Source organism: Camelus ferus, chromosome 15 (genome assembly GCF_009834535.1).
Source record: "Camelus ferus isolate YT-003-E chromosome 15, BCGSAC_Cfer_1.0, whole genome shotgun sequence".
NCBI lineage: Eukaryota > Metazoa > Chordata > Mammalia > Artiodactyla > Camelidae > Camelus > Camelus ferus.
The window spans coordinates 10853881-10877435 of record NC_045710.1 but is presented as its reverse complement, the minus strand read 5'-3'; the positions used below and the strand labels follow the sequence as shown (position 1 = coordinate 10877435).

The window sequence follows — 23555 nt, the reverse complement described above, 5'->3', positions numbered from 1 at the left end:
TCCAGACTGGGACCAGCAGGGAGAGAAGCAGCCAGCCTGGGATGGAATTTAGGTCTCCTGCCAGAGGTCTGGTTGGCATCTCACTTGCCATAAACATTTTTAGAGGTAAACTCAGCTTGTAAAGTTGTCATCCAAGGGCGCCACGGGCCACAGCCCCAGCCCCTTGTCCTCTCCCCTCACCGCCAGCATGTGGTTAACTCCCTCCTCTCTCAGCTCCGCCCAATCAGTCCTGGACATTTTTCTCCTTATCCGGAAGGAGAGGGCCACATCTACTTGAACTTCTTCATTGGACTTGGACCTGGCATCCCTCCCAGATGATGAAGGATCTGCTCAGGATTCAGCATCCTGAGCTGTGTTGTCTTAGCGCATCTCCTTCCCGCTGGGGCAGGGCACCCACACATCCAAGGTCAGGACCCAGGAGGAGATGGCAGTAAGCCGAGAGGACCACATACCCGCTATTCTTTTAGCAGCTGCTGCCGTCACCTCCTGCTGTCCTTTCCTGAAGCTCTTCTTTTTCATCAAGCCATCTTGAGTTTCCTTAAAACCTAAAATCAGAAGCATTTCAGAAGGCTGAGCCCAGGACAGAGGCAAGACCAGTTGATTCCTATGGTGTTTTCCAATTCTGTGTTCTTGTGATTGTTTTACCCCAGATTTGTTTCTTATACCAGAGTCTCATGCTTGGGGGAGGGGAGCAGGTTTCTCTTTTGCTCCTTTCCTTTCTTCCCCTTACGGTTTCTTTCCCCAGAGTGGTCCCTGACTGAGCGTCATTCAGAGAAAGGAGAAGAGCTTTTGAAATGAGACAGACCTGACTTCGCATCTCAGTTCTGCTATTTATTGGTTGAGTGATTTTGCCTAGATTGTGTTCAATTCCTGAGCCTCTGCTTCCCCCTCTGTGAGACGGGCCTGTCTTCCTTGTGTTGCAGGCTTGTGCGGAGGCTCAAAGGAGACCCTAATGCAGTAGCGTACTTTCTTGCTTATCGTAAACGTCAGAAAATGCCAGCTTCTTTCCCTGTCCAACCTGATCAGAGGTATTTAAATAGAGCTTTGAGCCCCCACTGGGTTGCATTTGAACCTGTGCCTAAAATCTAGGGACGAGCCTCATCTCCACACAGCCTGAATCCCACCCAGTTAAAGAAGGGAGGGGCTATTTCCAGCTGCTTCGGATTTCAGAGTCCCTCTGCAGTAGCAGCCTCCCCTCCCTCCTGTGGCCAGATTGCCCTCTGCAGCTCGGCCATTGGAAGGTTTGCTCTGTTACCTCCAACTTCGGGGCTCACTCCCTCCTAGCCCCTTGAGTGCCTCCTTTGTCTCCTGAGATGTCAGCTGAAAACTAGCTCACCCTCAGACCAGCATACTTCCAAGACCCAGAGGCAGGCGCTGACCACTGGGGTCAACTGATGTGGGGGGCCCGAGACAGTTCGCTTTCAAGCCCGTGTTCATCCAGGGCTGTGGCCCTGGCTTGCTTCCTTGGCTCTGAGCTCCTGTGGGGCATTCGTGTTTCCAGCCACCCGTTCATCCCCCAGATATTTATGGAGCACGCGCTACACAGCAGGGGCATTCTAGGTGTTAGGGCTCCAGGACAAGACGAAATAAAATAGGACTCCTGTTCTGGAACTTGCATTCGGCTGGAGTCAAGGGCGTGTCAGCAAGTCCAAGAACATACTTGATATCAGGCAGTATGAAGTGTTCTGAACACTGCAATCTGGCGGGGGGGGGGGGGAAGCAAAACTAAAAAAAAAATTAAAAATTAAATTTAAAAAATTTAAAAAGAAGACAAATGAACTTATATATAAAATAGAAACAGACTTACAGACATAGAATACAGACTTGTGGTTGCCAGGGCGGAGGGAGGTGGGAAGGGATAAACTGGGGGTTTGAGACTTGCAGATACTGACAGGTATATATAAAATGGATAAACAAGTTCATACTGTACAGCTCAGGGAAATATATTCAATACTTATAGTAGCTCATGGTGAAAACTAATATAAAAATGAATATATATATATTCATGTGTGACTGAAGAGCTGTGCTCTATGCCAGAAATTGACACAACATTGCAAACTGACTATAACTCAATAAAAAAATACTATATGAAATATCAAAAAAAATTTTTTTTCAAGCATAAATAAATAAATAAAGCCAGAGGGATAGGAAGGCGGGGAACAGGCATCGCTATGTTAGGCAGGAGGCCGGGGAGGCCTACCTGATAAGGTGTCATTGGAGCAGGACCCGGACAGAGTGAGGGAGCGAGGCTAGAAGGGAAGCTGGACCAGAGGCTCTGAGGTGGGGACGTGCTTGGGGCTTAAGGACCAGCAGGTGGCCAACAGGATTGGAGCAGAAGGAACGAGGGACAGGGGAGGGAGGTGAGAACAGAGAGGAGGGGCAGGTGGTGTGGGTCTCAGAAGGCCCTGTGAAGACTTGGGTTTTCCTGTTCTGAGTGGCTTTTCCAGAAATTCCTCTACCCTTCCTCCTCTTCCCCAGAGCACCTCAAACGACTCATCCCTGAAACATCCCTAAGGAGAAATAAAGAAGGATGCTCTTGGCCAGAAGAGTATTAGACCTTCATTCAAAACCCTGTATTGGGCGCTAGGTACCGAGACTCTGGAGATGAACGAGCTTTGGCCCCGTGCTCGGAGCCCACGGCAGGGCGCTGGTCCAAGGCTGCCTAGAGAACATGCATCCACAAATTAGGTCCAAGTGAGCAGCTGTCCTAATTTGGTCATTGTGAAACCAACTTGCTAGAGTGGGAATTTTCCGCTGGAACCTCCCACAAGTCATTTGCACCAATTGTCTCAGGGTTCATTCACCTAGATGATTGCCAAGTCTCGCCTTCAGAGAGGAGGGAGGATCCTGCCATTCAGCAAACTTGTGAGGACCTGTTCTGTGTCAGCACCAGCGCCAGACATGGGGTAGCAATGCTGAGATCCAGCGACTGCCCTCAGGTTGTTTCCGGTTTTCCTGGGAGACCTGCTAGTGACTAGCAGCACACCACTTCTCAGTATAATGATTAGAGTGGGTGTTAGGGAGACAAGAGGAGGGACGCCTGACCCCAGGAGAGGGACAGAGCCTGGGAAGCTTCCTGGGCACGCTGTCTCCGCTCAGTCCTAGAGATGAGGAGTCCGCCAGGTGAGTCGGGGTGGGTGGGAAACTTCAGGGAAGGTTCCATGTGTCCAGGCATAGAAGCACAAGCAAGGGGCACCTCGTGGAGGAACCCTGGCACTGTCATTCCCTGCAGCCATGGAGGTGCGCTGAGCTGCGTCTGAGAGTGTGAAAGACTCATTCAGATAGACAAGCTGCAAGGATTAACCAGGGACCATGAAGGTCAAGCCGAGAGGGTTGAGTCCATCCTGAACACAGCTCAGAGCTGGTCACAGTGCTTTCAGCAAAGATGGATGGCCTGGCAAGACCATAGTTTTACAAAGCAAAGGGTCTAATTTTATTTGACCCCTCTGCTCTCTAAAGTGCTAATTTGACATCCACTCCTTGTAATATTATAAGATCACAGTTTCCTCCGCTGTAAAGTAGGTCCATACCAATTACCTGAGTGATATGGTAGGGAGGGTAGGCGATACCTGGCCTTTCCACCACCAGTGCCCTGGGGAACGGGAAATGCTGACAGCGTCTCACGTGCAGTCTTGGTACCAGGTTGCTGGTGAGTGGTTAGAACAACAAGCCTTGTTTCTAGTGGGAGAGAGTGGCTGGTGGTAGCCCATGCTTTTCCAGTAGAAATGATGGATTTAGATCTTGATCTGTTTTTTTCTAGTCAGAAAACAAATCGTTAACTGTATTTCTTAACCCTCTCTCTGCTGAAGACAAAAATAAGAGTGTTCCCTTTAGAAATGTACACAGATGTTAAACAGATAAGAACTAAGCCCTTACCAGGCAACAGATGCTGTGCTGGGCCTGGGAGCATCAAGGCGTATCAAGCGTGGTCAACCCCTCAAGGAGTTCGTAACCTCGTGACAAAGACAGAGAAACCATCCGTCATGGGAGCAGATGGTGGGTAAGAGCCCCGGCATGTGAACGAGGGGATGTGGGTGCAGAGAGGGAGGCTGCTCTCTGCCCAAGCAAGTCAGGGAAGGCTTCCAAGGCGGGGCATATGAGTTGGGCATTGAAGGATGAGTAGGAGTTGGGATCTGGGAGAGAGTCCGGAACAGCACTCTCATAAATGAAGGCCAACACTCAATTCTCGGGGTTGGTGGCGGGGAGGAAATAGCCAGACTGCTCGTCATCACACACAGATAATGCCTCAACTCTGCTTTTTAAAAATCTATTAGTCGCCACCTTCTCATCCTCCCACCTCATTCCCAGCAGTAACTAAAAAGAATCAAATTGACTAATACGAGTTCATTTCTTCTGTGACCCCACGGAGGTGTTAGTGAGCAGAACAGGATGATGAGGATCAAGAAAAGAAGCAGAAGGAGGAGGAGGAATCCAGTTCCATCTTCCAGAAACACAGATTTAACAGCATAGCTGTCTGATGTCAAAATTCAAATTTACAAAGAACTGGGTCTGTTTCTTTGCAGTAAAAACTACAAGAGATTTTTAAACTGTATCTGTCCTTCTGTCTTTCTCTCGGGGAAAAAATACATATCTGTCTATATATGTTTGTGTGGTTGTGTGTATACACACCCTCATATATAGAAGTATATAGTGTAAGTGCATATATATGTATACACACATATATATTATATGGAATTTATTCTACTGTAGCACAGAGCTTAGTGCCGATGACCTCCAGTCACACTTGTGGAAGGTGGATGCATGGGTTAGCCTCGACCTTGCTGACCCGCACGTGTCCCGGGATGTGCCAAGCTCTGTGCACACCGAGGTGCTGGATGCTCACAGCACACCAGGAGGGCGTCTCAACGCCAGCTCCAGAACAGGAAGCCGAGCTCAGGGAATGAAGCGTCCTGCCCAAGGCCCACAGCTATCAGGCGGTCAGGATTCAAACACTCCTCTAAGTGCCCCTCTTCGGCCATACGTGCTCTGTGTCCCCCTATCTATGAACAGTGAAGCTTCTGGTAAACCCAGGAGGTGATTCTACAACTAAGTGTCAGCCTTGGAAGGGGCCGCACCCAGCACTTCCAGACGCAGGACTGGGTGGAGCAGTGGCATCCCGTCGTGGAGTCGGGCGTGCTCGTGTCCCCAGATCCTCTGCAGATCCCTCTGGTGCCAGCAAACACACTACACATTGCCCTGCAGGTGTCTGCTCACGTGCTTCCAGCGACGGGGTGCTCACTACCTGATAAGACAGCTGGTTCTATTTCCAGGTGTCGGGCACCCTTCCTGGAAAGCAGGAAGGAACCCAGGGGTCAGGGCAGACCGCAAAACTGGCAGAGAGAGGAGTTCTGCAGGACTGCTCATGCTGGACGCAGGCTTGGAGATGTTCCCTCTGAGGACCTCCGCGGGGCCACCCGTTCCCCACAGGACGCCTTCCCCACATGTCAGCTCTTTCTTGCCTGACTCTGCTGCTGGCCAAGGAAGAAGGGCCGTGGCAGTCTACCGATTTCCTTCTGTTGTTATAATGTAGCATACAAGGAGCCGGAAATGTGGTGACATTTGCAAAAGCCTGTGTCCCTAGTTTTAAGGAAGGCCACGGAACAAATGGCGTGCATCGGAGTGGACTTTGGGTGAGATTCGTTTTCACGTGGTCACTGTGAGAGGCTGTGTGACGCTGTGGTTAGTGGTGCAGACCGAAGCCGGATGCCCGGGCTGGGATCCACCTCTGGGGAGCTCAGGTTCGCTGGACCTTTCTCCTCCACCTTCCTCATCTGCAGAGTGAGGAGAGCCAGCAGTCCTGCCTCACAGGGCTGCTCTGATCACGACACAAGTTCATGCATGGCACGGTGCAGAGTGGGTGGGCCTGGCACGTGGTAAGGGCTCAGTAAGCGTTCTTCGCTGTTTTTCCTTTGATCTAAAGCCTCACTTGATTATTCTATTCAAAGTCAGTTTCTGGGATGTGCTGTGAGTCCAGGCATTTGAAGGCTGTTTACTAGACCTCTCCTGTGTGCAGAACTAGTCAAGGTGATGGGGTCTCAAAGCTGGATAGGCAACATGACAGACGCAGTCAGACATCACTAGTGTGGGACTCCTGTACCGTGAGAACAAGCCAGGCCTTTTAGGAGACCAGAGGCTGGAGAGTTCCCTGACCAACGGCTTCTCGGAGGCGCTGGGGGGTCTGGAGTGGAGGGGGTGGCAAGGAGGAGATGGAGGCAGGAGCGGGGGTGCGCAGACAGTGGGTTGAGAGAGGATGGAGGAGTGAACTAAGGATGACTTAGGGAGAGGGTTGCCGTGCTGAATGGGAGACTGGGGGGAGAGCTAAAGGGGGTGGGATGGCTTGGGAGTGATTTTTGGTGTCGCTGTGGGCGGTAAGCTCTGCCTTACCCTTTTCCGTGTGGAATGCCTGTGGGTGCCAGGTGGAGATCCTCCACTTTGCCTGGCTCTGGTGTCTGCGAGGAAGAGGGCTCGGGGTGGGCCAGCGGAGGGCCCCCACAGCGCAGCTCAGAGCCGCCCCGCTGCTCCAGGCAGAGCGAGCACAGGCCCCTCTGTGTGCGGCCCGGGAGCCCTGGTCGGGCCTCCTCCTTGAAGGGCCTGACAAAGACTGGCTTGTTCTGCCCTGACATCAGACCTCGCCCTCAGGATTTCTCTGTTCTTCTGGGGCAAGATCTCACACAGTGAGAACAGCGTGAAAGGGAAGGGGGGAACCCAGTGAGGACTGTCTCGGACGTCACCATGCCAACCTGCGGCCCCGGCGCAGGGTAGGAAGGGGGCGCCTGCCGTGTGCGCCCCGAGCATCTTCTGGGCCACGCCCCAGGAGGGACAGCCCTGAGTTGCTAACATCCTGGGCAGAGCCCAACGGGACCTGCCGGTGTTGGTTCCGAGAGATGCCTGGTCAGTAACGGACAAGACATTAGTGAGTCATGTTAATTAATTGCTGCATACAATGGGTTGATTGTTTTCTGGTTTTTGTTTTTTGCTTTTTTGTCTTAAGTAAGCAAATGTTGCATTTAACACCTGGGTTTTCTATTTTAACAAAGATTTACAGAGAGCATTTTTGCCTTGGAAATTTCATGGAAGCTAACAGTTTCAAGGGATCTGTGAGGTCATCCATTCTAGCTTCTGTCTGATCCTTTTTTCAGATGAGTAAACCAAGGCTGGGAGAATGGAAAGAGTAAAGACATTGTAATCATGCAGCTCCAGCCTCCGGGATTCTGATCCTGTATGACAGGCACTCAGCACAAAGCCTGGTCCACACTGGGGGCTTATGAAACGCTCTCCCTGCTTCCTTTTTGAGCTTTGGTTTGTGCCAGCTGACGCCCATAAATGAACTCACTCCTAAGACAAAATGAATGTGAAACCCATACAAGGGGAAGTCCTGATTTCATTTCTCTTAAATCCATCAATTCTAAAAATAACCATTTACTTGTGAGCTACGGGATGAAAAGTGGATTTGACACTGGAACACATCCTTAGTCTAGCGCATTGGTTCTCAACCTCACGGCCAAGGCCATAGGCTGGTAAGTGAGAGATGAGCCTCCACTGTCTCTCCAGTGTGTTTCCCACACTCCACTTTCCACGCCACCGAATGACCTGAGATTAATCTGTTTAGCTGGGTCCTCAGCTGGTGGGAACTGCCGGGCAGCCCCAGACCTAGTGCTTGAACCACAATTTGCTATCTTCAAGTGGAATTTAGAAACAGCCTAAACAGCACTTGATCTGTCCATGAGGACCGGGTGCCCTAGTGCAGATGCAGGGCATAGCTTTCAAATTTAGTCACTTGCGGCCACAGACACCAGCCTGGGAACGCCAGCTGCAGGGTGAAGTTTAAACCAGGACAGTGCATGGTTGAGTCATCCGGAGCAGGGCTGGACTTCCACATAAATCTGGAGATAAACTTGGTGAGTTTGTTTGTTTGCTTTAATTGTGGTCTTGCTGGATCAATCCAAACAGGGAAGTTCCACGGTGACTGTGCTGCCTTCTCTGTGTATTCGGGTTTCCGGCAGGAGCGTCCTCTCTGAAAGCAACACTGCACTTCCAGACGCCCATCTGTCTGTAAATGTATAGGGTTGGGGGTACAGATCGCTGATGGAGGGTCTCCCACTCTCTTAATTTGCCTTTCCAAAGTATTTCCCAGATCACAAATATAATTTTAAGTGGACATGTCACCAAAATGAGCTGTCTAAATTCATTTCGATGAGCTTGGAGAGGATTTCAACCTTTTCTTTCTTTCTTTTACTCTTTACATTTTGCAACTCGAGTCAAGTTGATTCAGCCACAAGACATGTTTTTCTTGGTGGAAAACGTGATTTAAGGAATTAGCGAAAGGGGCTGGGGAGAATGATGACTAAGCCAAATGGTTGAATCTATTAATTTTTCTCTCCTAAATGTCAGGTCTCCATTTCTGGCAAAGTGGTCAAGATCAGTGCTTTTGAACTGACCTTGAACAAGAATGAAGTGCGTTACTGTGTTAAGTAAGCTTTGGCTACTGCAGCTGTGAATTTGCACCCTTTTGATTACTAAGAGGAACAACGTTTAGAATATATTCAGGGCGTTGAAATTGATCCCTCTGCTTTGTTCTTTTTACAAACTTCTGCTTTTATACCAAGTAGCTGCGCTGACCGGCATTTTTACCGTGAGATGATCACGCCTCTTAGTGGAGAAAGTACGTAACTGCAAGCTGGTACATTTGCCCAAAGAAACGCTGTGTGTTTTAGCAGAAGTCCATCACTTCAGTAACTCGTAAAGCCAAACAGCTCATCTCCTTTGGAGGGTTATTATGGGCTTTAAATGAGATCATTCGTGGACGGCACTTGAAACAGCACTGAGTGCGGGGTTGACACCCCGTCAGCAGCTGCTACTTCCCTGATCATCTGAGAATGAGGATTTGGGAAGCAGGGATGGAGCAAAGTCGTTTTTGGAGTCTTCCAGATATCAGCTTCAGGGCCCTCCGGGTCGGCTATGATACATGTTAGGAAAGATGACCCAAGAGTCGTGGGCCAGGCCTCCCCTGGGACAGGACTCTCCCTGCCGCCCACCTGCCCCGAGGCGAGACGAGGCGAGACCACTTCAGAACATGCACGTTCTCGCCGTGCAGGAGTTCTGATTTAAAAGCACAGCATCCGCACGATGCAATTCCACCCCGCCTTGGGGAGGAGACGCTGTTCCGTGGCCCCGCCTGTCCCTGACATTGGACTTCTCCCAGCTCTGCCCCTGGACATGAGACGGCGCCACAGGCCTCCCTGTGCGAAAGCGAGTCTCTGGCTGTCTCCTCCTAGGAGGAGCAGGAGATGCCTTGTTCAGAAGTTAATTTGTGCATCACTGAGGCCCGAGTTTGCTTTTCTGAGGACTCAGGTTTTCTGTCTTCTGATTGCGCAGCAGAGCATGAGGTCCCGTGAGTCTGTTTCTTTATGTGCCCAAGGCCGGTTACATCTCTCTTAAACTAGGCGTGAACGTGGGGGAACGATTTTCCTTCCCTCTCTCCTCCTTTCTTCCTTCCTTTCATTCCTCCTTCCCTCTCTCGAGTTTCTCCTTCCCGCCCACCCTTCCCCCTTCCCTCCCTCTTTCCCTCTCTCTGAGTTGATGGCTGGCACTCTGACGAGAGGTCCCTGGGCCCAGATTTTGGCATCCACACCATCTCTTGTCCACTCACTTTGTCATTTATTCAGAAACGTGTATTTCCTGAGCAAACTGTTTTGGATTCACACGTAAGTCAGTCCCAGTCCCCGTGCTGGGGTGTTCACTTTCCAGGGGAGAGGCAGACCCAGGTAAGCAGGGTGACAGGAGTGTAGAGAGGTGCTGGGGGAGGGTTCGGGGGGCTGCCAGGAGAGGTGCAGAGGGCAGGGGATCCCCCCAGGACTGGGCAGGCTGCACCTCGGGCCCCAGGCTGGTGGGGGAGGTAAGTCTGCCTGACAGGAACTACCTTCATGGCAGGTTTAAAAGTTACCTAGGAAAACTGGGCCAGTCACTTCATCCTAACCAGAAGACTGGAATCTGTCAACAGATCTCAAGATCATTGAAGATCACAGCCTGCAAGCTCTATCAGCTCCACCAACCACACTGAGTGTGATCTCAGCAGTGAGGGCCCTCCGCAGACACGTATGCATGTCATGTTTTTGACAGAAATATATACAGGATATGCAGGGTGTATATACTGAGGCCGTAGGAAGGAAGAGGTCAGTTCTAACTTGGGAGCTAGTGGCAGGGGAGGGAGGGCTGTGGGGTGTGGGTGGAGATGGAAATCAGCTGAATCGAATCCAGTGTGACGTGACGTGTGGGTGGACAGATCAGCTGGCAGGGCCGATAGCATTTTATCAACTGAACAGCATCTTCAGTTGTACTGGTGATTTCTAGAAATGTTGAAAAGAATTTGTTACTTATTCCAGCCCACTGTTGCCATTTCCTGGGCAAAGTAAGTAGACTTCCAAAGCCTTGAGAATTAACAGCATCGTTTCATCATCTCTTGGAATTTTTTTGAAAGCCAGTGGGCATAGCTTTGGTTTTTGCAAATCATCCCCAACCACTAGTGCCTTCATCTTCCAGTTTTACTTTTACCTCCATTGTAGTGAGACCTGATTTGGGCTCCTGGGGCTGGGACTGTAGTGGCTCTCCAATTAAAGAGAAAATTCCTGAAATTCCAAAGGAAAAGAGTCTGAACAGCATACTAAACTTCTGAATACACACGCTGGATTAAACCTAATATAAGTACTTTGGGGCCGTCTTTATCAAGTATGTGAACATTAGTTGTAATTAGCCTATCTGTGCATTTCATGACATTTGATGCTTCAAAAATGCACAAGGGCTTGAGGACAATTTCTCTTTAGTGGTTTAAATGGTCTGCCTGATTTCTGACTTACTGCTTTTTCACAGAGGTAAACTCTGTAAGCACTTCCTGATTGCAGCTGTGGCCAGTTTTGAAATAGCATGGTGCATGCAGAAGTGCTGGGAACCTGTCACCACCGTCCTTCCCAAATAGCTTGAACTCCAAAGGGCTTCAGGGACCAGGACCAGGGATGCTCTCCAGGAGTGCTGTTAGCACGCAGTTTTGTTTCCTAAGCATTCGGCATTAGGTGGGCTGAATACATTTTGGGAACCTGTTGAACGTTCCCGTGGCACGAAACCTCAGAATGCTGAAACGGGGAGGCATTTCCCAGGTCATCTAGCCGGTCCTGGCGGGTGACGGAGGACAGGAGGGGGCCCAGAGCGGGGGAATGGCCTTCTCCCAAGCTGTGTAGCAAATACGGGGCTGAAATGAGATTAGGACAAGAGCCATGACTCCCTGGGCACTCGGTGGCCTTGCAGAGAACTTGCAGTCACTGGGAGCTTCTGTGTCCTTCAGGCCCAGGATCACACAGTAACCATCTGACCCAACCAAGGCGCCAAGTGGCATTTCTGCCCTGCAGTGTCCCTGGTCCTGCTTTCTGGATTCAAAGTCCCCAGCTGATTCTCCCAAACTTCTCTCCCTCTGCTTCCCCCAAAACACAGTTTCTGCTTTATAAGTTCATGGTGTTCCTCTTGAGAACCATGCTCACTGACCAGGCACCCCCCTCATCCCCTAGAATGACGACTTCTCCCCTATTCTTATACAAACAAGAGCGGTGTCTGACCAAAAGGACAGATGGCCTGCGAGCCACTCCTCCCGTGACTTTGGAGGAAGAAACGTATGTTTTGTTGGAAGGGAAGTCCCAGGGCATCTTGGGAATTGTGTTCATGAAGGAATAGCTTCATTCATTCCACCTGTGTGAATGGAGTTCCCGCTGTGCACCAGGGCCGCGTCTAGCAGTTGGGGGTGTATCCATCAATGACGATGGAGAAGAAAAAGAAATATAAAGATGGAGACTGGGGAGTGGGGCGAAGTGTGATTTTGGAGAGGGTGGTTAGGTTGGGCTCCACTGAAAAGTAAACCCTGAACAGAGGCCTAAAGAAAAACCGTGCAGATATATTGGGGACAACATTCTAAGCAGAAGGTCCAGCAAAGATCCTGTGGCAGAAACACAGGTGATAAGTTCAAGAATGAAAAAGGGCAGAGGCCAGAGCCCATCGGAGGAGGGGGAGGAGGGGGAGATGAACTGCCTTGGGTCATGTGACCCAGGGCCTTGCTGACTGTGCTAAGAATCTTGTATTTTACTCTAAGTGAAGCAGAAGCCATTGAAGAGACTGAATCAGAGGAGTGACATGTTGAAACTTTCAAAACCCCATGAGAGCTGCTGGATGGGTCACCAACTGAGCGACTGGAAGTGGGCAAGAGCAGAGCTGGGAGGTCTGTTTAGGAGGTGAGTTCGATACTCACTTCGCAAGAGTTGGCGGTGGCTTGTGCGTTGGTCTACGGCTTTGATGGCGGAGGGTGTGAGAAATGAGCAAATTCAAGCTATATCTTAAAGAGGGGAGCTGATAGGACTTTTCAGCTTAGATATAGGGTGTGAGGAAAAAGAGAAGCCAAGGATGCCACTGATGTTTTTAGACTGAGTGTCTGGAAACATAGATTTGCCATTTATTGAGAGAAGAAAGACTGGAGAAGGGGCAGATGTCTAGGGGAGAAAGCAACACTTTAATTTTGGATGTGTTAAGTTTGAGGCATCTGTTGGAAGTCAGGCAGTCAATGGGATAAACGAGTCTGGAGTTCAAGCGAAAGGGTCAGGGTGATAGTTTTACACGTGCAAGTCATCAGCATCTGTCCTCTGAGATGGTATTTAAAGCCCTCACAGGGCTTAACAGTTGTGTTGGAAAGAGGAACTCTTCTTCCTGGCAGGGGGACAGAACTAACACCAGAAGTCGGAACAATAAAAATAACAATGGTGATAGTGATTACGGGATTTATGTGTCCCACTGCTTACAAGTGTTGTGTTACTATTTCTAAAACCTTGCAGAGGTTGAAATCATCTTGGTTTTACTCATATTAAAACTCAGACTCTGGGAGGTTAAGTAAATGTTGTTCAGTGCATTGATTAAGACCACCCAGCTAATAAATGGCTGAGATGGGATTCAAACCCAAGAGTGGTCTGTCTTTTATCCCTGCGAAGGACAACTTAGCAGAGAATTTCTGCCAGCTCACCCCTCCCCCACCTTCAGTGGCGCCTGTCCTGAAGGCGGGGCATTTCAGATGCGGGGTGGAGTAGTGGGTGTCAAGGCCGCCCTCGCCAACACAGAACACACACTGTAAAGCAAGGGAAAGGAGTTTGGAAAAGAGTTAGAGAGACATCAGGAGGTCACACATCTGCTCTAAACACTGGCTGTAGTTTAAGCTGAAACCTACCAATAGGTGCTTGTTGATTTCCTTTCCTAGTTCCAGAGGCCAGACGACGATGTCCACCCTGATGGAGGCAGGTGGAGAAGGGGAGTACAGGTGTTTGTTCCACAGGCCTCCCTGCCCCGTGTGTCATGTCCTTTGGTCCTTGCCACACTCAAATGGGAGCTGTGGACGCCACCTAGGAAAGTAAGATCTGAGGGGTGACATTGACCTGCAACTAATACATGTTACAGATGAGACGGGAACTAGGCTTTCCAGACCCCAAAGCTCATGGCAGTGGCTCTGCACTCCTTAAGAAAGGAAAGGGGAGAAGGGGGCGGATGCTGAGAGCGTCCTGCGTTATCATCCGCCTGTCCCCGCCTGCAGTTCCGCGGATGGCCAGCAGAGGGCGCGCGTCCCCGACTTTTCCAGCCCACGGCCCGAAGCCATGTTGCATGAGCAAACGTCTGCAGCCGCCTCCTTGAGATCGAAATGTCTCCTTGGCAGGAAATCCGCGAGGAGCACTGCGGGGTTGTGCAAACAGCCTCACAATGTCCTCTTGTGTGTGTGCACTCGGCTTCGTCCGCGTCGCCTACAATGCTCTGGGTTTTTTTTTTTTTTTTTGGATAATGGGCCTCTGTGGACCCATAGGCCTTGTCATGCAAAGGGAGTGACCTGTGTTTGTCATAAGTGGGCTCTTGTATGATTAATAGGCACGCGAACGAGCCCGCAGCAGCCATTGAGCACCGGCTTCACCTCTGCGCCGAGCCGGTGTGGTCTGAGTCGCTTTCTTTCCTGGCTCCAAAGCAGCCGTGCTGAATTTATTGCTGAAAGGGAAATGACTTGTTTGCTTTGTGGTTGCAATTCTTTATATGCAAGACAGGAGGTGCAGAAAACGAACTTGCAACCGGAGGGTGCATACCAGATTCTACACCGGGTGATTTACCTGTATTATCTTATTTACCCAATGACGACCCTGCCAAGGAAATATGGTTTGCATTCTACAGAGGAGGAAAATTCAAATTCAGGAGAGTAAAGACTTGCCCAAGGTCTCCAGCCTGTGCTGTTTCCTTTTCCCTTTTGGTGTGGTCTGTGGTCCATGCACTTGGAAATACCTCCCTCATTCTGCCTGGCTGTCCATACACTGAAGTTGGAGATTTTAAAATAAATGAGGGGTTTCCATTCCTGGGCGTCACTGTGTGTATTGGACCTCCTGGAATTATGTGCAAAAATATGTGGGTCTGTCCAAGGGTGCATTTTCTAGAAAGCTGGTCTTCATCTGATTCTGAGCCATCGATTAGGATCATAAAACAATAGAGTCAAGCACCCCAAAATATCTCTACTTTGTTTGTTTTCTCCGACCTCTTCCTCTTCTCAGTGACTCTTCCTGTCTTCAGCTTGTTTGCAGTTGACAGTCTTACTGTCATTGCTCCACAGTGACTGCTGATCGAAACTTCCATTCCATTTCAGTGGACAGAAATGAGGAGGCTGTGGGCTGGACCTGTGCTTGGAACTTGAGTGGGGAGGAGTGGGCACTGCAATGGGTAACATCCTGAAAGCGAAGAAGACATAGCCCTTGAAGGAATTCACAGCAAAGAAGGGGAGATTGTCAATTCAGCCTGGGGGTCAGGGAAGAGGTTTCTGGGAAGAAATGCTATTTAGGTTTTTTTTTCTCTTTTTTTCTTTTTTTTTAAATTGAAGTGCAGTCAGTTACAATGTGTCCGTTTCTGGTGTACAGCACAATGTCCCAGTCGTGCATTATATACATATATTCATTTTCATATTCTTTCTCATTAAAAGTGATTATAAGATATTGAATATAGTTCCCTGTGTTATACAGAAGAAACTTTTTAAAATCTTTTTTTATATATAGTGGCTAACATTTGCAAATCTCAAACTCCCAAATTTATCCCTTCTCACCCCCTTTCATCAGTAACCATAAGACTGTTTACTATGTCTGTAAATCTGTAGATGAGTTCATTAGTGTCCTCTTTTTTCTTTTTTTTTTAGATTCCACATATGAGTGATATCATATGGTATTTTTCTTTTCCTTTCTGGCTTACTTCACTTAGAATGATGATCTCTAGGTCCAATCCATGTTGCTGCAAATGGCATTATTTTTTTTATGGCCGAGTAGTATTCCATTGTATAAATATACCACAACATCTTTATCCAGTTATCTATTGATGGACATTTAGTTTGCTTCCATGTCTTGGCTATTGTAAACAGTGTTGCTATGAACACTGGGGTGCATGTATCTTTTCAAATTAGAGTTCCCTCTAGATATATGCCCAGGAGTGGGATTGCTGGATCATACCAGATATTTGGATCAATGGAACAAAACAGAGAGCCCAGAAATAAACTCACATACCTATGGTCAATTAATCTTCAACAAAAGAGGCAAGAATATACAATGGAGAAAAGAGTCTCTTCTTTTGGTGGTGTTAGGAAAACTGGACAGCAGCATGTAAATCAGTGAAGTCAGAACACTCCCTCACACCATACACAAAAATAAACTCAAAATGGCTTAAAGACTTAAACGTAAGACAAGACATGATAAACCTCCTAGAAGAAAACATAGGCAAAACATTCTCTGACATACATCTTAGCAATGTTCTCATAGGGCAGTCTACCCAGGCAAGAGAAATAAAAGCAAAAATTAACAAATGGGACTTAATTAAACTCATAAGCTTTTGCACAGCAAAGGAAACCATAAGCAAAACAAAATAACAACCTATGGAATGGGAGAGAATATTTGCAAATGATGCAACTGGCAAAGGTTTAATTACCAGAATATATAAACAGTTCATACAACTTAATAACAAAACAAAACAGAAAAAACAAACAAACAACCCAATGCAAAAATGGGCAGAAGACCTAAACAAGCAATTCTCCAATGAGGACATTTAAATGGCCAATAGCACATTAAAAAATGCTCAGTACTGCTAATTATCAGAGAAATGCAAATCAAAACTACAGTGAGGTATCACCTCACACCAGTCAGAATGGCCATCATTCAAAAATCCACAAATGACAAATGCTGGAGAAGCTGTGGAGAAAAGGGAACCCTCCTACACTGCTGGTGGGAATGTAGTTTGGTGCAGCCATCATGGAGGACAGTATGGAGAGTCCTCAAAAAACTAAAAATAGACTTACCCTGTGATCCAGGAAATGCTATGTGATTTGGGCCTTGAGAGACAGACAGGACATGCACAGGCAGAGGCAAGGGGGAGGGAGCAGCAGCAGGAGCAAAAAAGAAAAAAGAAAAAAACTGAGAAACAAGTCCAGAGCTGTCGGCCCTGTCCGTGTTCTGCTGCGACCCAAGTACAGAGCGTTCAGAGGAGCTGAAACTTGAAAGAGAGCTTCAGGTCAGGTTTTACTGCTTTGAATACCATGTAAAAAATTGCACCCATTTCAAGTTGACAGCCAGCGTGGGAAGCATTTACACTAAAACAAGCCTTTCTTCTACCCAGCTGACTCCACATCCCACTGGGAGGCAGCTCCCTCCACAAGGGCCCTGCCTCCTGGCCCTCAGCAAACCCCCACCTCACCCACCTTTCCTGTCCCAGCTTACAGTGATGGTCATCACCGCTTGCTTGGGGGGGTCAAGCCGGGGTTTTTATTTTAAAACAGTACTTCAGTTTGCAATGACGAGTACTTTGAAACTGGAGACAAAAGCAGAGCCACTCCTGCCTCTGAAATTTCAGGGGAGGTTTCTCAGCCCTTTAGATGACCTTGATGCTTGAGATGTAATGGACCATGCCAGCCTCCCTCGGCTTCAAATTCTTCAAGATTTCAGTGTGTGAAATGGCTTTTGTGGGTCTTTTTGGTACTTCTGTAATTTTTTGATATCCAACACCCTCCCAAATAAATCTGGTCTGGGAAGTAGTACCTCTCGTGCTTTGACACGTCCATCCCAAAGCCTCCTTTGATACCCTTCGTGCACAGGTGGGTCCCAATTTAAGAAAACTCAGCATCTGAGAAAAACAGACTTTTACAAATCAAGTCAGTCTGTGGCACTGGGGCGGGTGAGATTCTCCAGGGGACTTTCACTTCTCAGAAGGACTCCTTCCACCAGCACGGTGCCTCCCTGTGCCTTGACCTGCGAGGTCCTATCTCACCACCTGACAGCGAACCAGGGAGGCAGAGGAACCACAAGCACCAGTGTGTGATGCAGCTGCTGGGGGAGTGAAAGCCAGGCAGAGTCGGGGCAAAGCCTTCTTCTTTCCTCTTCTTCTTCTTTTTTTATTTTAGGCTAATGAAAAAGGTTTGATTCACCAGCATTAATTCTACACGTGACATTTCCTATAACGTGCCCAGAGTCTGGTGCATGACCCGAGGTGCTCGGGGTCTCTGGTGTTGGATTAGGGGGACGTGAGAGAGATCGAAAGACAGTGACCAGAGGCGATGAGGAGAGATTTCGGCCAGGAGAAAGGCTTAGAGAAGAGGTGGGGCCGAGGAAGGGGTGGAAAGTCCTGGATAAAGTTTGGTGAGAGTGGATTTAAGGGGTGCAGTAGATGCAGAAAGCTCAGGTGACACTCAGGTTTGGGGCTCATAATTTAATGATGCCTTTGAACAAGGAAGGAGGAGGACACTGGGGGAGGGCAGAACTTAAGGATATTAAGATACTCCCAAAATTGCTCTGCTGGCAGGAAATACCCTTAGATTTATGGACCTAGAGTTGCAGAGAGAGGTCCATTTGGGGGCTAGAGGTTGAGAAGTTATCCGCGTATGGATGAAAACCAGAGTCTAGAGGGTATCACCTGGCAAGGCGAGAAAAGTTGTGAAGAAAGACCACTGGAGCCTGATATTTAAAGGTTAGAAATGGAGGAAGCGGAGATGAGGGGGCAGCCAGGAAGTCCTCCAGCATCTCAGGCGGAGGGCTCGACCCACAGTCCACACAGCAATGCTCCTCTGCAGCCCTGTGCGCGGAAGAAGATGGTCTGGCTCTTGTTGGTTTCAATACCAGAGAAGTGATTCTGGAAAAAGGAGATTTGTGATGTGAGAGAACTAAGTCTGTTCGATCTAAATCACTGACTGCCTGAACTCAGCCCAAAGTTCCGTGGCTTCTCGGAGTTCCCATGTTCTTGATTTCACAAGTGGAAGGGGACAAATTCACTAATGACTTCTCCACAGTGGGCCAGTCCCGAACTCAGCCCCAGGCGCATTATTTTATATTCACCAGTACTGGAAATTGGCGGGAGGTAGAGGACATGGACTTTGGTTCCCTAAAAATGAATCTAATTTTGCCCTCATTTCTTGGAGACTTTTTGCTGCTGTCATATTGATGTTTATGGGGAAATTAGCAATGATGAGATAATAGTCTATTTTGGAAAACTGAACTCGGTTTCTGAAAGGATGATTTGAAACCTGCACTTAATTGTTCGGCTCCATAATGGTCTCTCGGTTTTGGGGTGGGTTTTTTTTTTTTTGAGAATTCCCATGGATTGCCTTCCAACTCGACTCTAGCAGCTTGTATCCCACCGGGAATGCCAAGCCCTTTTGAGGGACACCATGGTATTAATGATGGATGAGAATTCAAGGCATTTTCCCATTTGAGTGCCATTACTTGTAATGTTAAAACGTTTTGAAAACACATTTTAGCCATTAACTCATTTTTATTGTCAGATGAAAGTGCTTAATAGACTCACTCTACTTTAGTTTTCCTCCTTCATCTGGGAATGAAATCATCTGTTGGGTTCTTGGCAGCACTGTCGGCAGTGGAACAGACAACCTGACGACTTCATTGCAGAAGTGGCAGCTGGGGAAGGGACTTCCAGCCCCACCGGCTTATCTGACATCGCTAACCTGGTTTAGCAAATTCAGGCTCCTGGAATTTATAGGCTGAGCTACTTCATTCCACTGGTGCACCCCCCCCCCAAAAAAAACACAGGTGCTTCTATCATTTAAGAAATGTACCTTTGCCTTAGTTGAGAAGTATTTTTTTTTAAAGCCACCGATTTTGTATCTGGTATATAATAGGTTGATGGTTAACTGATTTTGCTTATCATTCAAAACCATCAGGGAGTGTCAGTGGTGGGTCATGGGCTTCTGTGGTTACCAGGAGAAAATGTCTCTGAGCTGTGTGAATACCAGATGGATCAGGGTTGTATATACGCTCTCCTCCCGGACAGCTCCCTGGATGGTACAGCCAGAGGGGTCGCTTGCTCTGGGGGGCTGATGTGGGGAGCCTGCAAGTCTCTTCTAGAAGTCACTGGCTGCTGTCATGATTTCTCCAACTGGGAACCTTGTGGATCAGACTGAAAGGTAGTTTGTTTTAATAGCCTCCCTAAAATCGCATCCAGTCACCAGAAACATTCCTAAAGCCAGAACTGAGACTTCTTTTCCCCATACTGCTGGGGAAATCTCAGAGCCCCGTTGCAGTGAGGAGGTCAGACGTATGGTCAGACTAAGTAAGGCTTGTCACAAGATGCAGCTGGGGACACTGGGGACACCCAGTGTCACTGAGTGCTGGGGCTCAGCCCCCTAGGCAGGGCGAGTAACTGACCAGGTTAGCAACTCCTAGACTTTAGAATTTCTTAAGCCAGTAAAATTTCAAAATAAACTCTGGGGATTTTGGATGTGGTTATCACTATCATTTTGTAAAAATAAGTAAAAACCACTGTGGCATAAAGAGGCGTGCATAACTTGAGCGTCTTGCCAGGCTCACCCATGGCCTTGACTTCTCAGTTAGCCTTGGATGGATCGATGCTTTGGAACCACCGGACAGAGCAATGTTAAGGATTTCTTTGCCAGTGCTGTGTCCCAGGCCCCGTGCTGAGGGCTGGGAGTACAACGAGGTGCAAAAACAGCCCTGCCCAAGAAGACCTTACATTCAGAGATAAGGGGAAAGTGTGTAATTACGGTCCACACTGATAGATCCCGGGATGCGGTGAACACAGCTCATTGGGTGAGCAGAGGGAAGCAGCGCTCACCCAAGGGAGCGGGTTTCATTTTATTCCAAGCGGCATCGGAGAGGAGGGAAGACTTTGGGAGTTCCGTCTGAAGTCCCTGCTTCTCAAACTCCTATTTGACAGGGAATTCTGGGGAGGGAGCTGTGCTTAGAAGTCAGGTGGAATTGGATTCCTGACCCAGCTCTGCCACTTGCAGGCTTGAGAAACTTTTTAAATCTCTAAGATTCTTTCTTTATCTCTCCAATTGCGATAACAACACTTCCTACCTCATATGGTGACTGTGGAAATTAAAATAGGGTAAGACTTGGAAAGCCCTCATCACCATGGCCTGCAGATCATTAAACAATGTTAGCTGTCATTATAATTGCAAACAGAAGGAGTGGCAGGGGCAGGGACCCTGAGGCAGTAAAGAGGAGGCTGCTTTAGGGAAGTGCAGGGTATGGCTAAAGTGTGGGGCCAGGGGCGCGAGAGACAGAGAGACCCAAGGAGATGGGCAGAGGCCAGAGGCTAGGTTTTCTGGACCCAGTGCCCACACTGGGATCTGTTATATCCTGTGGGCCCTGTGGAGCCACAGAAGCATATTAAGCAAGGAAGTAACATGATGAGACTTGTGTTTAGAAAGCCAGACATGAATGGGAGGGAGACGAGACTGGAGTCCAGAGGGGTGGTCTGGAGGCTCTTTGCAGGATGCAGGCAAGCTCTGCTGAGGGTCTGAATTAGGATCAGCAAGGTAGGGAAGGAGGGAAGTGGGCACGATGTCATGGGCCACCAGTGGGGGTGTCCTTGTTAAGTAGCTGTTCAGCATGTTCTGGTGAGACCCTGCCAACAAGGAGCAGAGACCGTCCTGTGACAGCAGTAACGCTGCACCTTCTATTTTTATGTTTTAAAAAAGGAATCCGATGTCCCATTTACTTTTCCTGTTAGTGGACAGAGCAAGATATTGAGAGCCAGGACACCTCCCTTCTGGTCCCTAAGGTAGTGTGGGTCCTTGGAAAACGCATTTTTTTTCCTTTTTTTTTTTTGTAAAATAAGAGCTTTAAAAAGATGCCCCCAGTTCTAATGGAGAATGTGTTCTCATGATATTTAGTCTGGAGGACTTTGGAAAAGACACCTACTCGACCTGACCCACAAGATCTGATCCATAAAATGGGTCCAATAGCACCTTCCTCACCTGTGACCCACGTTTTCGTTGAGGATAAATGAGCCTAGCACATCTCTGACAAAGATGCGACGTTGTATAAATATGGGTCACTGTTGTCTTTATAACTGGTCTGGGGCGTTTGTGCTCTCTTGTTGCAGAAGAATATTAGTCTCCATCAGGACTTTGTAATCCTCGAAATATTGCATTATCGGTAAAAAAAAAAATCTAAGTCTTTGATTTCTTAACATCTTGGTACCAGGGATTCTAAAACTTACAGATGCTGGAAGATTTTGACTCATTCAAAGTGCTAACCTATGCCATCTCTTCTGGTAGGGGCGGTGAGTATTTGTCATCTTAAACCTTAAGAAGACTATTAGCCGATAAAATCATGTAGGGCTGCTGTTCTGTTTCTCTCACCTTCTATTTATTAGTGATTAAAGATGGTGTTGGCTTAGGAATTCTCCTTTTCAGTAGTTATAGATGCAAAAGAAATCGTGTAAGTGCTTGTTCTCTAATCATGAGAATTAGGCCCTGAAATCCTGCTGTTCCTGGGCAAAGGTCAGCATTCACAGTGCCTGCACCCTGAGTCCTTTGCTGTGTCTCACTTATCATAAATACATACATTTCCTCCCCAGTGATGACCACATTTTTTTAAAACCATCCCTGCTTGATTTTACTTGATTTTACACTGTGGGAATACAGGTAATCCTGTTATTTAAGTTTTTTTCTTCCAAACAAAAACAGTTCTAAACAGGGGAAAAATACATGTGTGTGTGTGTGTGTGCGCGCGCGCACGTGTGCCTGTGCACAGGCTTTGATTTTCTTCTTTTTTGGAACTGAAATGTTAGCCAAAAACAATTTCTTTTTTTTTTTTCTAGAGAATCATCGTTTTTGACTGAGCAGCCTTAGAGCCAACTCTCATGGAAGTGGTTCTGAGCTCAAGGCCAAGAAAGTAGTCATAGAAAATACCATGAATGCATCCCTAATTGTCATCCCTGGGAGAGGAGAGCATCCCATGGCGGGGGCATGCAGGCAGTCTTAAAATGTTATTAGCACTCTTGCAGTGACTAGAGAAACGCCCCACCTTCTAGACAGTTTGGGACAAAATGTGAAAGGAAGGACCTGCTTCAAAGCTATATTTTTGTAAATGAACCTTGAGGAATAAGCCTCAGTTTTGGGAAGAATTAAGGGGTCACCCAGCTTGCGTCTGCTGAGCCCTTCTCACTCCCGACCCCCCAGCTGGAGGCCTCCTCTTGGCCGATCCAGATTCCCCCAGTCCTTCTTGCCTGGGTAGCAGCTCACGTCTTACATGAAGCTAACTTTTCCGGAGACTCCACCCACCTGGCCTTGTCTCTTTTCTGAATTCTTAAAGAAATTTGTCTTTGCCTGTGCATGACAGAGCAGTACTAGCACAGAGCAGGCACTTTGGCATCTAACCGAAACTACAGACTCGCTCCCCAGAAAAAGGAACATATATATACAATACTATACTATTCTGTCTGCACTTTCTGCAGGCCACGGACTCGCGAAGTCCCCAAACAGGGACCTCGTAGAAGTCTGGAACCCCAGGTCTCCTCCTCTGCAGAAAAGAGCATGGACTTTGGGTTCCCAGACTCTCAAGCTCAAATGTGACTCGACTTTTTATTCTCTTGTCGTCTTCAGAAAGATCCGTCTGAGCCTCTTTTTCTTCCAGTAAATGGAGATAATTACAGCTACCTGAAGGGCTGCTGTAAGGTTTGCGTGAACTTAAGTGTGTGAAAGCCAGGCACGCAGTGGGCACTCAGTAAAAGGTGAATGTTCTCGTCCCTCTCATCTATAATCATCATCGTCGTAGTCATCATCACTCAGAGTGGCACTTAATGTATATCAAGTATGTGCCACTACTTCCACATTCAGTTCACATTTTAGAGCACTTACCACTCGTCAGAAGCCTGTTAGGTGCTTCCAGGTTGATTACATTCTTAAATTAAACCTGTGTTGTCTCCCTGCACGGAATGTGTATCTCCTGAGCTGCGGCTGTGGCTTCTGTCATTGCATACCCCACCCCCACGTGCCTCCCGGTATTCAGGGTGTCACCCAGTGATTGACTCATTCTCTCAGGGCACTTATTAAAGATGGTGTTTGTATTAGAAAACCAAAGAGGGAAGAAAAAACTTCCCACCAAACTGTTATCAGATTCTCTTTTCTTGGAAGAGGAGTTTGATTGTTCCTTTTGTTTAGGTAGATGACTGTCACCACGAGAGTCAGTGTTGAGGAAGGTAAACCAGGTCTCCTGGGA

The 23555-nt window shown here is 48.0% G+C and overlaps 1 protein-coding gene across 3 annotated transcripts in view; it reads left to right on the top strand.

Annotated features, from left to right (window-relative positions):
• Positions 1-23555, top strand: part of CYRIA (CYFIP related Rac1 interactor A) — a 96665-nt gene that overhangs the window by 41159 nt on the left and 31951 nt on the right. The window contains exon 1 of one of the 3 annotated variants that reach the window (XM_032497063.1): positions 12131-12269. The exons of the other annotated variants lie outside the window; for them this stretch is intronic. Within the exon in view, the coding sequence (XP_032352954.1) occupies positions 12172-12269 (98 nt within the window). The 5' untranslated portion in view covers positions 12131-12171. Of the gene's footprint in view, positions 1-12130; positions 12270-23555 lie in introns of those variants that run through there. 3 annotated transcript variants of the gene reach the window in all.